Source organism: Balaenoptera ricei, chromosome 1, assembly GCF_028023285.1.
Source record: "Balaenoptera ricei isolate mBalRic1 chromosome 1, mBalRic1.hap2, whole genome shotgun sequence".
NCBI lineage: Eukaryota > Metazoa > Chordata > Mammalia > Artiodactyla > Balaenopteridae > Balaenoptera > Balaenoptera ricei.
The window spans coordinates 147,162,478-147,178,739 of NC_082639.1; the positions used below are offsets into that span (position 1 = coordinate 147,162,478).

A 16,262-nucleotide genomic window follows, 5' to 3' on the forward strand; every position below is an offset into this window, starting at 1 on the left:
TCTGGAAGACTGTTTCTAAAACTGCCAACAGTGATGATCTTAGGATGGCAAGTGGGGAAAGTATTGTAGGGAAGATTTTCGTATTCTTTTTGCCATTTAAATTCTTTAACTGATCACTTATTATAAGAAAAATATAGATATTTCTTTTTTGAAACCTGTGTGTGGGGGGCCAGGGAATGGAGACACTGGTGAGCCAGACTACAGCACCGGTAGCTCCGCAGGGGAACAAGCAACCAAATGCAAAGAGCAGGACATGGAAGATTTTAAGGCATAATTATCTAAACCCCAGATCCCTGAAAACAGTAATTCAGCTAATACATTAGATGACTGAGATGAGATTTAAGCCTTCTTTTTCGTCTAGAAACGCACACACACACACAAAAAAACCCAACAAAATGAAATCTTGCTGGGATGAGTATCAAGTTCTAAGTTTGCACTTTTAAAAATCAAATCAGTTTCTGAAGAGCAGGGTAGAGAACACCCATTTGTCAGCAAGTCATTGTCAAGTATCTGAGGTCAACTGGCCACAAGTCCACTGTCTGTGAAACGTAATAAAGCTGCTAAAGCACATCCAAGAACGTGGTAGGACAAGGATTAGGAGTTCTCAACCTTTTGCTGGGCCAAATGCATGCGAGAGACGCAACACTACCACGAGGAACAGTGAGCAGACCAAGCGGTGATCCTCAAGTGGAGAGAGGGTGTGAGCCCACCAGCCCCTCAGAAGATGACCCGTCTTGCGCCTGGACCCAGACAGCAACAGCGCTTCTGCACCAAGCGCACCTTGGGCCTCGTCAACTCTGGACGTGATGCTTTAAGGGGCACTCTGCACACTGGACTGCGCAACCAGATGCGGCACAGGCGGCCGCCAGAGATGCAGAAACAGCGCCGCGGGAGGGACACTCAGCAGGAGGAAGAGGAAGGACGCTGACTTTAGAAACACGGAACTCTCTGAACAGAGCAAATCATGTCTTCCTCTGTAATTGCTCCACCTGCTACGTTTCCTTCTGCTCTAGCGCTCAGCTCATCACGTGGCTGTGATTACTTCTTTACATACCTATCTTCTTCACTGACCATAAGTCACAGGCCGGCAGGGACTGATTCTAATTTATCTTTTCATCCTCTTACCCAAGTGCAGCGTCTGGCGCACAGCAGGTGATTAATTACTGTTCCTTGAATGAGCTGCCAGTAGAGCATATAGTCAAAAGCCTATCTGCCTTGATTAGAATTAACCTTACTAACTGTGTGACCTCAGGCAAGCTCCCCATCTCCCTGTGCCTTGGTTTCTTCATCTATAAAATGAAGATCATAATAGAAATTATACTTCAGAGGGTGGCTGTAAAGGATCAAATGAATTAAACATAGAAAGTGCTTAATTAGAAGAGTTCCTGAAATGTAGGAAGCAGCCAATAAATGTTACAGATAAATACAAACGCTATCTGCTTTCATTTCTTGCTGTTTTCTGTGTGTCTGCTTCCAGAAACCTATCCATTTCTTATCAGCTGTGGTCAGGGAAGGAGGTCCCAAGCCTAATTAACTAATATCTAAATGCTCCGAGAGGAGGACTGAGGGTCAATTCTGCGAGTAGATAATGAGTGTTGTATTGCACCTGTCCCTAGTTCCTCTGCCGGAAACTCCTTTTACTACTTTCCTTTTTCTAGTTTTCTAGTCCTGATTCTTCAGGACACAGGACGCTCAAGTGACTGTCATATCCCAATCTGCATTTCACATCCCTTTAGTATGTTTCATAGCACATATACAATGCTTTAAAGCCTGTTTACCTGCCTGCCCCAGTGACTCAATGATAGAAAAGACATGTCTTTTTATCTTTAATCTTCAAAACCTAGCATAACTCTGGCACATAAGACACCTCAGTAAATATCTGTGGAATGAACCCTTGCTAACCAAATGCACAAACAAACTTTAGTGTTCATTTAGAAATGTGTTGCTATGTTCTGGACAGTTAAAATAACAGAATCAAATGATCTCAGAATAACTGGAATGTTAGTGAATATCATATTAACCAAAGGGTGCTTTTCATATCTTGAATACTCCATGTCAACTACATCTATCCAGCATCCAATGAAATAGAAACTGCCAGTGGTCCTCCCCAGCTCTCCAAGTCAGCAACAGAATAAGAATATACACATTAACCACGATATTGCTTTTGAGGAATTCTTGACTGAACAGGAATCATAATCCAGATCATTAGTCATCATCTTGATAATTTCTAACATTTTACATAATATAAAAAACTATTAACAAAGAAGAAAACCCCAACTTTCCTAATACTCCAAAGACCAAGGTTCTGATGTTTAACAATCATTTATTCATCTATTTAAAAATCATTTGAGCACCAACTATATGCCAGGAACTATGGTAAAAACACAGACTTTTCAAACAATTTAAAATAAGCCTATTCAAGAGAGTTTAAAAAATAAGCACAATGAACTAAGGTTTGCATCTTCAAATACCCTTTGTAAAAGCATTAAGCTGATCTGAAATCTGACTAATAATATTTTGTGTTGTTTCAGAGTTACCCTGAGGAAAGGGGAGGTTGGAATTGTTTTACCTGTCCTCATGACTTCCAGTACGAACATCCTTCATGGCAGCAAATCCGCAAGGCACTCTAGCATATTTATTTAAATTTTCAATAAGTGTTTTCCCTACTTCAAGGTAGTAAGGATCTCCTGTAGCCTATTAAAAAGGAGAACATATGTATACATATACATAGCTTACATAGTACCATATAACCATTTATTTATCAAATATTTACTGAGTACCTACTAGGTGCCAGGCATTATATCAGGCACTGGAACACATGTTACATAGAACCTAGTTCTGAAAGTAAGCCATGGATCTGCTTTATGAATTTCTTAAATACACAACTGGAAAGCTGCACAACTGTACATCTTAGGCTTTGGATGAAATTTCTAAGGCCCAGAAAGGTTGCCTGATTAAAAGAAGGCAAGAGACATGCTTTAGAAAGCAGCTCTAGAATATAAAATTTCTCTTTAAAGAAATGCTTTGTAAATATTTTGAAAAGGCATAAAACTTAGATGTCAATTCTTGCATCTTTCAATAACTCTACGAACTAGGTGAATAAGAACCATGATATATCCAACCATTATAACATTAAACAAGAACTTTGAAAAGCCGATACTATTACTATAAGATATTGAGTTATCCAACAGAGAATAGGAGCTAAATAGCAAAAAGAGAGTTAAATTAGCTTACTTTATACAAGAAGTAGGTACTTTCTGCAAATTCTGGCCTTAAAGGATGTTGAGCCCAATGCACCCTGAAATCTGTGGTAAATGCCTAGACAAAACAACACACAAATAGGCATAAAAATGTGATTTAAAAAAATAAGTAGTTCTAGAATATATAGTAGTATATAAATTAGATCACAAACAAGAAAAAATAGTTAAAATATTGATAACAATTTTCATCTATAAAATGAAAATTTTCACTGCTTAAAATCACAATTCATTTTTGTGAAGGCTGTTATTTTTACCAATTAAATGGAATTGCTTTTTTAAATGATCACTTTGGCTATTAGGAAGCTTAGGAAAAACTATGACCTCAGTAATGCCACTACACAGGTCCTCACTGTCTGCATAATTGTGTTCTCTTCTTTTTCCTTATCTCCACTTTTTCCTCTTAATTATTAAGTCTCTCACTCTCCTATTTCTATTTTAGCATATACTCTCTTTTTTTTTTTTAAATTAATTAATTTATTTATTTATTTTTGGCTGTGTTGGGTCTTCATTTCTGTGCGAGGGCTTTCTCTAGTTGTGGCAAGCGGGGGCCACTCTTCATCGCGGTGCGCGGGCCTCTCACTATCGTGGCCTCTCTTGTTGCGGAGCACAGGCTCCAGACGCGCAGGCTCAGTAGTTGTGGCTCACGGGCCTAGTTGCTCCACGGCATGTGGGATCTTCCCAGACCAGGGCTTGAGCCCGTGTCCCCTGCATTGGCAGGCAGATTCTCAACCACTGCGCCACCAGGGAAGCCCTGCTCTCTTTTTTATGAGTCTCAAATCCTCTGTGACTTGAAACAAACACTTTAGGAAGCCTTCTAAATTGGTGAGATGCTTAGATATCTCACAGAGGGTAGTCAATAAGTAGGGATAGAACAAGGCCATACAAAATTTGGAAATTTTTAATGGTACATTTCTGGAAAGCCAAAAGGTATGCTATTAAAATCTTATGGTATCAAGTTAGCAAGAATACTTATTACTAACATATAAAAACCAGGGAGAATAATTCTTAAGCAGCGTGAAGAAGAGCTAACATTTCCAAACTTCCAGGGAGCATGTGTGATCAGCAAGATTATGTTCAATGTATATTGTTTTCATAAAATAAGCCTTAGCAAATAAAAAGTACAAAAGTCTCCCTAGCTGGTGGGTACACGTAGAAGTTAGAATGAGACACTGTGCAATGCCATGGATTAGAAAAGGTTGAGAAATACCAATTTGGGATTTTTTTTTAATATTAAATTAGTAAACTATCAGTATTATCCTAAACTAGACTTCTCTTAATACACGAGGAAAAGGAAAAACATATACAATACTGTGAAAACCAAAAATATATTAATTAAATAAACTATTTAACCAGGAAAAATGAAAAAGAACCAACCAACCTTAAAGATGGCATTTTCTACCTTTAAATTAGCAATCTATAGTATATGTAAATTAGAATTCCAAAGATGATTTGCTTACCTCTGGTAGAAAATTGTGTTTTTTAATCACCTGATATAACATTTCATGAGTTTCAATAGCAGGTCTAATATCCCCCTTTAAGACCTAGAAACCAACAATAACAACAAAATTATCCAGTAAAATATGAGTTGACTTTATCTATAATCATTATATAAACAGAAAAATGTAGATTAATACAATTTTGAAGTGTGACTCTGTTTTGGTAATTCAATTTTAGAGATCACAAATGCACTTAATTATAATCATTTTACTTTAATATTAAGAGAATTAAAAGAGGTTTTTTTACCTGCAAACCTGGAAAAAAGGCAAGCAAAGCATCCATCCAAGTCCGAGCATTCAGCATTGGCTTGTGGATATGCACATCAAGTAGAAGAGGTGGCTGGCTTATGTACCTCATTATGGCATCATAGTGCTAAAAAAGATCACAATATATGTTCATGAAAGTAGATGAAAAAAGCTGTACTATTCTAAACACAGCATATCATTAAATATGTGAAGAAATGAAACCCGAATTTACATATGAATAAATTTACTAAGTAACTGTTAATTAACTATGGAAATAGTTAAATTCCTTTAGATGGAAATCTTTGTAAAATATACTATATATACTCCCCTATGTTCTTAAACTCTGATGCAGAATATTAAAAACTATAGATAAAATGGGACCTTCTGTAGGGTATAGACCTAAACATCACTATCCTGCAGGATTGTGGCCCAAGGATGCTCTTACGTCCCCTTGAAATATAGTTACAGGCTTCTATATCACAGAATTAGTTTCATTTTCTCCTTTGTCTAGGAAGTTTGCTCCGTAGGCAGCTAACGTAACATTCTGGTGCTCGTCTACCTATAAACTAATGCATCTCATCACTGTTGCCACTCTTACGGTCCACTGCCTCTGCCTTTTATGGTCTTAAAAACTCTTTTCCCCTTCTTTTATCTTCTCCTAGATATTTCTCAGCCTTGACAACAACAGGTTGAGCTGTCAGAGTCAATGAATGATAACAAACCAATAAAAAAAAAATCTGTCCTCATGCACCTCAAGAAAGTCTTGTTATAATCTAATAAATGATATATTAAATGATATATGTAATAGTGTTTCTAAAAGTATTCAGTGATGACTTATTAGGACTTTTACTAGGTTCTTTCCCTAACTCATCTATTATTTATTAACTATTACTGAGTACCTGATAGATCTTAAAGCACTGTTCTAATCACTTCATATGCATTAGCTCATTTAATCCTCCCAATAAATAGTACTAGCATTCCCATTCTGCAGATAAGGAATAGAGGAAAATAGCTAAGTTACTTGCCCAAAGCCACAAAACCAGTGGCACAACCAGGATTTAAACCCACACAGGAGAACTCGGATACTTTTAACCACTATATTGTACTATCTCACAATAATGTGGGTGAACTCACGGGTGGGCAAAGAAATGGTAAATTATTTTGAAAAGAATGTACTGACACAGCTGATGAGTTTACTATAGTTAATTTCAATTTGCTTTAATTACAGACAAAGGCGATCCAATAGGGTTCAATAATCTCTCCCTTCTCCCCTAAAAACATGCCTGTGAGTCTGATCCACACTTAAGACTTACAGACCTGCTTTTGAAATGAATACTCACTGGTTTGTTCAAGTCTCCAAAGCCCTGCACACTTGGTGTGGTCAAGGACTAGGCCAAACTTCCAAACTATTCTAAAAAGAATTAGAATCCAAAGGAGAAAGCTTTGGATTTCAATAAATTCTCTTCCTTGTATAAAAGATTAGGTAAAACTCAAATCTACATATTTTATTACTCACTGGAAAATCCTGAAAACTTCTGACGATAGATGAAAATAAAACTACTTTGTAAACTAGTTTTTGAAATGTATGTAGTGTTTACCCTGTCCCTGTCCAACATCATCAGGGAATACTGACCAAAAAACTACTACACATTTAAAAATAATTTTTCAGAATGTCACCTAGATGATTGAGTTTCTATCAAAATCTGGCAAATTAAATTGGCTCTAAACTTAATACAAAATTGGAACAACTTACTGTATTAAATCTTTCCAGAAAGCTGTCATCTCCAAGCAAGACATAGGCTTTCAACAGATATTCATAATATGAATCAATCCCTGCTCCAACTCCACTGTCTATGGAAAATACATATAAATGTGATTTTTTTATTAAACAAGTCTTAAAAATTCTTCATAGAATACAGTAAAGGTACTAGTACACGAAGAATGAAACATTAGTCTAAACACGAAATTGTTGAAAGTAAAAATTACACATTTACAGAAATATTAACCTTACTATATGAATAATAGTTCCTTTGTTGATAATAGATTGTATGTTAAAAAAAAATCTTGCTTTGTAAAATTGGCTACAGAAGTCTTATTTTAAAGTCTTATTTAAAAGCAGGAGAGACAGCAACAGTCAGCTCTACCCACCACCAGAGCCTCCCATCAAGCCTCTTAGATAGCCGCAACCACCAGAGGGCAGACAACAGAAGCAAGAAAAACTATAATCCTGCAGCCTGTGGACCAAAAACCACAGTAACAGAAAGATAGAGAAGATGAAAAGGCAGAGGGCTATGTACCAGATGAAGGAACAAGAAAAAACCCCAGAAAAACAACTAAATGAAGTGGAGATAGGCAACCTTCCAGAAAAAGAATTCAGAATAATGATAGTGAAGATGATCCAGGACCTTGGAATAAGAATGGAGGCAAAGATTGAGAAGATGCAAGAAATGATTAACAAAGACCTAGAAGAATTAAAGAACAAACAAACAGAGATGACCAATACAATAACTGAAATGAAAACTACACTAGAAGGAATCAATAGCAGAATAACTGAGGCAGAAGAACGGATGAGTGACCTGGAAGACAGAATGATGGAATTCACTGCTGCGGAACAGACTAAAGAAAAAAGAATGAAAAGAAATGAAGACAGCCTAAGAGACCTCTGGGACAACATTAAACGCAACAACATTCGCATTATAGGGGTCCCAGAAGGAGAAGAGAGAGAGAAAGGACCAGAGAAAATATTTGAAGAGATTATAGTCGAAAACTTCCCTAACATGGGAAAGGAAATAGCCACCCAAGTCCAGGAAGCGCAGAGAGTCCCATACAGAATAAACCCAAGGAGAAACACGCCGAGACACATAGTAATCAAATTGGCAAAAATTAAAGACAAAGAAAAATTATTGAAAGCAGCAAGGGAAAAACGACAAATAACATACAAGGGAACTCCCAGAAGGTTAACAGCTGATTTCTCAGCAGAAACTCTGCAAGCCAGAAGGGAGTGGCATGATATACTTAAAGTGATGAAAGGGAAGAACCTACAACCAAGATTACTCTACCCGGCAAGGATCTCATTTAGATTTGATGGAGAAATCAAAAGCTTTACAGACAAGCAAAAGCTAAGAGAATTCAGCACCACCAAACCAGCTCTACAACAAATGCTAAACGAACTTCTCTAAGTGGGAAACACAAGAGAAGAAGAGGATCTACAAAAACAAACCCAAAACAATTAAGAAAATGGTCATAGGAACATACATATCGATAATTACCTTAAACGTGAATGGATTAAATGCCCCAACCAAAAGACATAGACTGGCTGAATGGATACAAAAACAAGACCCATATATATGCTGTCTACAAGAGACCCACTTTAGACCTAGGGACACATACAGACTGAAAGTGAGGGGATGGAAAAAGATATTCCATGCAAATGGAAATCAAAAGAAAGCTGGAGTAGCTACACACATATCAGATAAAATAGACTTTAAAATAAAGAATGTTACAAGAGACAAGGAAGGACACTACATAATGATCCAGGGATCAATCCAAGAAGAAGATATAACAATTATAAATATATATGCACCCAACATAGGGGCACCTCAATACATAAGGCAACTGCTAACAGCTATAAAAGAGGAAATCGACAGTAACACAATAATAGTGGGGGACTTTAACACCTCACTTACACCAATGGACAGATCATCCAAAATGAAAATAAATAAGGAAACACAAGCTTTAAATGACACAATAGACCAGATAGATTTAATTGATATATATAGGACATTCCATCCAAAAACAGCAGATTACACGTTCTTCTCAAGTGTGCACGGAACATTCTCCAAGATAGATCACATCTTGGGTCACAAATCAAGCCTCAGTAAATTTAAGAAAATTGAAATCATATCAAGCATCTTTTCTGACCACAACGCTATGAGATTAGAAATGAATTACAGAGAAAAAAACGTAAAAAGGACAAACACATGGAGGCTAAACAATACGTTACTAAATAACCAAGAGACCACTGAAGAAATCAAAGAGGAAATCAAAAAATACCTAGAGACAAATGACAATGAAAACACGACGACCCAAAACCTATGGGATGCAGCAAAAGCGGTTCTAAGAGGGAAGTTTATAGCTATACAAGCCTACCTAAAGAAACAAGAAAAGTCTCAAGTAAACAATCTAACCTTACACCTAAAGAAACTAGAGAAAGAAGAACAAACAAAACCCAAAGTTAGCAGAAGGAAAGAAATCATAAAGATCAGAGCAGAAATAAATGAAATAGAAACAAAGAAAACAACAGCAAAGATCAATAAAACTAAAAGTTGGTTCTTTGAGAAGATAAACAAAATTGATAAGCCATTAGCCAGACTCATCAAGAAAAAGAGGGAGAGGACTCAAATCAATAAAATCAGAAATGAAAAAGGAGAAGTTACAACAGACACCGCAGAAATACAAAGCATCCTAAGAGACTACTACAAGCAACTTTATGCCAATAAAATGGACAACCTGGAAGAAATGGACAAATTCTTAGAAAGGTATAACCTTCCAAGACTGAACCAGGAAGAAACAGAAAATATGAACAGACCAATCACAAGTAAGGAAATTGAAACTGTGATTAAAAATCTTCCAACAAACAAAAGTCCAGGACCAGATGGCTTCACAGGTGAATTCTATCAAACATTTAGAGACGAGCTAACACCCATCCTTCTCAAACTCTTCCAAAAAATTGCAGAGGAAGGAACACTCCCAAACTCATTCTATGAGGCCACCATCACCCTGATACCAAAACCAGACAAAGACACTACAAAAAAAGAAAATTACAGACCAATATCACTGATGAATATAGATGCAAAAATCCTCAACAAAATACTAGCAAACAGAATCCAACAACACATTAAAAGGATCATACACCACGATCAAGTGGGATTTATCCCAGGGATGCAAGGATTCTTCAATATACGCAAATCAATCAATGTGATACACCATATTAACAAATTGAAGAATAAAAACCATATGATCATCTCAATAGATGCAGAAAAAGCTTTTGACAAAATTCAACACCCATTTATGATAAGAACTCTCCAGAAAGTGGGCATAGAGGGAACCTACCTCAACATAATAAAGGCCATATATGACAAACCCACAGCAAACATCATTCTCAATGGTGAAAAACTGAAAGCATTTCCTCTAAGATCAGGAATGAGACAAGGATGTCCACTCTCACCACTATTATTCAACATAGTTTTGGAAGTCCTAGCCACGGCAATCAGAGAAGAAAAAGAAATAAAAGGAATACAAATTGGAAAAGAAGAAGTAAAACTGTCACTGTTTGCGGATGACATGATACTATACATAGAGAATCCTAAAACTGCCACCAGAAAACTGCTAGAGCTAATTAATGAATATGGTAAAGTTGCAGGATACAAAATTAATGCACAGAAATCTCTTGCATTCCTATACACTAATGATGAAAAATCTGAAAGAGAAATTATGGAAACACTCCCATTTACCATTGCAACAAAAAGAATAAAATACCTAGGAATAAACCTACCTAGGGAGACAAAAGACCTGTATACAGAAAACTATAAGACACTGAAGAAAGAAATTAAAGATGATACCAACAGAGGGAGAGATATACCATGTTCTTGGATTGGAAGAATCAACATTGTGAAAATGAGTACACTACCCAAAGCAATCTACGGATTCAATGCAATCCCAATCAAATTACCAATGGCATTTTTTACGGAGCTAGAACAAATCATCTTAAAATTTGTATGGAGACACAAAAGACCCCGAATAGCCAAAGCAGTCTTGAGGGAAAAAAATGGAGCTGGAGGAATCAGACTCCCTGACTTCAGACTATACTACAAAGTTACAGTAATCAAGACAATATGGTACTGGCACAAAAACAGAAACATAGATCAATGGAACAAGATAGAAAGCCCAGAGATTAACCCACGCACCTATGGTCAACTAATCTATGACAAAGGAGGCAAAGATATACAATGGAGAAAAGACAGTCTCTTCAATAAGTGGTGCTGGGAAAACTGGACAGCTACATGTAAAAGAATGAAATTAGAATACTCCCTAACACCATACACAAAAATAAACTCAAAATGGATTAGAGACCTAAATATAAGACTGGACACTATAAAACTCTTAGAAGAAAACATAGGAAGAACACTCTTTGACATAAATCACAGCAAGATCTTTTTTGATCCACCTCCTAGAGTAATGGAAATAAAAACAAAAATAAACAAGTGGGACCTAATGAAACTTCAAAGCTTTTGCACAGCAAAGGAAACCATAAACAACACGAAAAGACAACCCTCAGAATGGGAGAAAATATTTGCAAATGAATCAACGGACAAAGGATTAATCTCCAAAATATATAAACAGCTCATTCAGCTCAATATCAAAGAAACAAACACCCCAATCCAAAAATGGGCAGAAGACCTAAATAGACATTTCTCCAAAGAAGACATACAGACGGTCACGAAGCACATGAAAAGATGCTCAACATCACTAATTATTAGAGAAATGCAAATCAAAACTACAATGAGGTATCACCTCACTCCTGTTAGAATGGGCATCATCAGAAAATCTACAAACAACAAATGCTGGAGAGGGTGTGGTGAAAAGGGAAACCTCTTGCACTGTTGGTGGGAATGTAAATTGATACAGCCACTATGGAGAACAATATGGAGGTTCCTTAAAAAACTAAAAATAGAATTACCATATGACCCAGCAATCCCACTACTGGGCATATACCCAGAGAAAACCGTAATTCAAAAAGACACATGCACCCCAATGTTCATTGCAGCACTATTTACAATAGCCAGGTCATGGAAGCAACCTAAATGCCCATCAACAGACGAATGGATAAAGAAGTTGTGGTACATATATACAATGGAATATTACTCAGCCATAAAAAGGAACGAAATTGAGTCATTTGTTGAGACGTGGATGGATCTAGAGACTGTCATACAGAGTGAAGTAAGTCAGAAAGAGAAAAACAAATATCGTATATTAATGCATGTATGCGGAACCTAGAAAAATGGTACAGATGAGCCAGTTTGCAGGGCAGAAGTTGAGACACAGATGTAGAGAATGGACATATGGACACCAAGAGGGGAAAACTGCGGTGGGGTGGGGATGGTGGTGTGCTGAATTGGGCGATTGGGATTGACATGTATACACTGATGTGTATAAAACTGATGCCTAATAAGAACCCGCAGTATAAAAAAACAAACAAAACAACTAATACTAAAGTTTCATTGGGTTATTTGTATGGAAATATGTTAATATAAATGTTTCAGACATTACATGAAATTTCTAAAAATCTTATATTTGTATTTGTATGGAAATATGTATGGAAATATGTTAATATAAATGTTTCAGACATTACATGAAAAAAACCAAAAATAAATAAATAAATAAAAGCAGGAGATACTAGTTTTAAGAATATTTTTAAAGCTTATTTTCTTAATGAGGAACTTCAAAGAGGAAGCACTAGCAGGTATTATTATGCAATTACTGGATCCTTAATCACTTAGACATCAATCTTTACAGTTATAATAGATACGAAAACAACACTGCTGCTGTTTGGAGGTGACAGTTCTAATTGCTGAAGCTAGCACAACTGCTGGCTCTTTCCTCCAAGATCATCATAGAGGACCAAAGAAAGAAAATAACAAGAAGAAAACTGTAAGAACTTGGTGGGGGATGGAGGGGGAGGGCTTTTTTCTGGAGCAGAAGGCAGCCAGGCATAGCTATGGAAGGATCAAACAGTAGAAAAACTGCTGGAGCTTTGCTCTTGCTTCTCTCCTACCACTGCCTTAAGATACAAAGTCTCCTCCCATACCTGCTACAACTCAGATCTATGCCCCAGGTAGCCTCAGGAATAAAATCAGGGCACCACAGAAGTCCTGTGTGAGGAACTGAACTCAAAAAGAGGTGGGAACTAATTTTAGACATTCTCTTCCCCACCCTTTCCCCTCCAAACTCTTAAGGCTGGTGAATCACAATCTAAATTATAATTACAATTACAATCTTAGAAATCCCTATACTCAGGACACACTCCAGGCCAATCAAATCAGAATCTCTAGGCGTCCAGGCATTGGTATTTTTAAAAACTTCTTAGAATTCATCCCTAAGATAACTGGGGCTGACAGGGATTGGAATTTGACCTCCCCACAAAGTAGGTGACAAGTGAACATGAACTTATAGGACAAAAACATTTAAGATGCATGACTTTTTAAAAAGAAGAAGAAAGTACTGGAGTAGGAGTTTATCAGAGGAAGAAAATATTAGAACAAGCAAACCAAGAATTTAAAATTAGTCTCATAAACACACTAAAGAGATAGGGAAGATATTAGCAACACAAAAGGAGAAGAAAATAAATTTTTAATTGAGAAGAAATTATGGAATAAAAATATAACAAAATTCCATAATAGACGGGATACATAGCATCTAGGATACAGCTGAGGAACAAATTAGCAAACTACAAGACTGCACGTAATAAAAGGAATTGCAAAAAGAGATAAATAAAAATGAAAGAGATAAAATAACTTCTTAAAAAAGATCAACTTTCAGCAATTAAAAACACAGATTTTAAATTGAAAGGGCCCATAGAATACCAAAAGGAGAGATAAAGAAAATTCTACACATAAAATTATTGTGACATTTTCAGAAATTTCTCTTTGTCATTGATATTCTTAATTTTCCAGAGAAAAAGGAGATCACAAATAAGGGCATAAAAATCAGAATAACAGATTTTTTAACAGGATGTAAGAAAACAATAGAGTTATATTTTCAAAGACTTGAAAGAAAAGAACTTGAACAGAAAATTATTTACAGCCAAACCGTCTCTCAAATATGAAAGCATAATAAAATTATTGTTAGACATGTAAGGCCTCAGAAGCTATTAAAAGCTACTGAAAACAGTTGGGACAAATACTTATATAAGAAGAGAGGCAAATCTAAGAGATGTTGCAAGAAATATACAAAGTACAGGTGACAAAATACCTTGTTAAAGTTTATTATCTTTAAAGAAAGAGGGAGGGGGGCAGCACTAAGACCAAAAGAAAAAAGAGAAAACATTCATAATCAAAAAGAACTAAATATCTATATGATATCAACATAACAGAGGATGAGGGTTGGAACAGAGGGAAACAAAAGGATGGGAGAGCATGCTAAAGTTCATGTCTCACTAGGAGGTAAATATAGCTTTCAATTAAAAACAAAAGGATTAAAAGGAAACAGAAAAGGTGAGACACACTGAAATAATAAGATAGTATATATAAACCCAAATATATTAAAAATACCAATAAACATAAATGGACTAAATTCACCAATTAAAAGACAAAGACTGACAAATGGATTTTTGTCAGTAAATCTGTAAAATCTATAAATTTTACAGAAGGTACACTTATGGCATGAGCACCTGCAAAAATTGAAAGTAAAAGGACAGAAAAAGACTTATCAGGCAAATATTAAGCAAAATAAAGCCAATGTAGCTGCACTACCAACATATTAAATAGACTTTAACACAGTATTATTAGAGATGGTCACTACATAATGATGAAAGGTTCAACTAAGAAGAGACAGCAATTTTAAATGAATGCACCCAATATATAAAGCAAAAATACAACTACAAGGAGATACTAATAGGTCCACAGTCATTGCCAGAAATTTTACCCACCTTCTTTAATTCTTGATATGTCAAGCAAACAGAAAATCAGCAAGGACCTGCACAACATTATTAACTAAGCAAACTGACATATATAGAATTTTATAACCAACAATTAGAAAATATATATATTTTTTCTTAAGCACAAGTGAAAGCTGACCATGTTCTAGGGCAAAAAGATAACCTTAATAAATTTCAAAGGCTAGGTATCATATAGATCATAAGTATCATATAATATCAATAATATTTTTTTAAAAGCACAAGTAACCCAATAGAAAATGGACAAAATACAAGAACATCCACATTAAAAAAAAAAAAAAGGAAACATATATAGCCAATAAATACGAAGAAGTGTTCAACATCATTGGTGATCAAAGAAATACAAATCTAACCACTATGGGAAATCATCTGTACACCCATTTGATTGGCAAAATCTTTGAGTCTGACAACGCAAAGTGTTGGGAGAGGATGCTGAGCCACAGGATCTCTTTTATGTTGCAGGTGAAAGTGTAAAGTGGTGAAACAACTTTAGAAAACAATTTGACATATCTCTTGAAGTTGAACTTTAACTTATCCTATGACCTAAAAATTCTACTCCTAGATATACAGACAAAAGAAACTTTTATACATGTATAACAGAAGAAACAAAAATATTCACGGCACTAGGGTTCACAAGAGTAAAATCGTAGAAACAACCTAAATGCTCATAAATAATGGTTTATTCACACAATAAAATATTATGCAGCAGTCAAAAAAGAAAGAACTACATGCAACAATGTGCAAGAATTTTAGCAATATAATTTTAAGTGAAAAGTCTCAAAAGGTCTCATACGACATGATGCCCTTTTATAAGTTAAAAACAAAAAATGTATTTTTAAGGAATACATATAGATGCAATAAAACGGTACAAAAACGAAAGCAAGGGAATGATCAATACAAGATCAGAATGATGGTTATTTCAGTTAGAGACAGAGGTATGAGATTACAGAGGTATGGAGAGTCAAGGACCATATGCAGAAGTAGTATGTTATAAAGTTAGTTGCTTTTATAATGGATGGTCCATCTGTGGGTGGTTACTACATTATTAAAAATGACTAAATAAAATAGGCCATGCATGGGCCAATGAGGAGAGTGAAATAAGAATTAAGAAAAGAAATTGAAAAATTCTGAAGCCAGGATTCAGATCAGTTTCAGGAAGGGACCATTTAGATAACACTTTGAAAAATTTTAGACAATAGTGAATAGAGGCAATAATCTTATTTTAATATGTTCAAATTAATATTTATATCATTTTCATTCATTTAAATATACGCAGTTATTTTTTATTTTATATATAACATAAGCCTTTAGGAAAACAGAGAAATGTATAACTTAGACAATCAAATCTCATTAGGAATAGTCTAGTATATTTCCATTTGTCTATGCCTGTTTTATAGGGGTGTCTTATAAAGATAAAATATTTTTTATGTGATCTTACATCCTGTTTGTTCATAAAACATTGTTATATGCTTTGTCCCCTGATCCAATTCAATTTAAAAACTTACTATTTCAACACTGATGCGAAAT

General features: G+C 35.5%; 1 protein-coding gene across 4 annotated transcripts in view; it reads right to left on the bottom strand.

The window, feature by feature from the left end:
• EDEM3 (ER degradation enhancing alpha-mannosidase like protein 3) overlaps positions 1-16,262 on the bottom strand; it is an 83,508-nt gene that overhangs the window by 37,078 nt on the left and 30,168 nt on the right. For all 4 annotated transcript variants that reach the window (XM_059937770.1, XM_059937765.1, XM_059937780.1 and 1 more), the window contains 5 exons: positions 6,756-6,853; positions 5,004-5,129; positions 4,718-4,801; positions 3,235-3,318; positions 2,570-2,694 (listed from right to left, as the gene is read on the bottom strand). In XM_059937770.1, the coding sequence (XP_059793753.1) occupies positions 2,570-2,694; positions 3,235-3,318; positions 4,718-4,801; positions 5,004-5,129; positions 6,756-6,853 (517 nt within the window). The remainder of the gene's footprint in view (positions 1-2,569; positions 2,695-3,234; positions 3,319-4,717; positions 4,802-5,003; positions 5,130-6,755; positions 6,854-16,262) is intronic.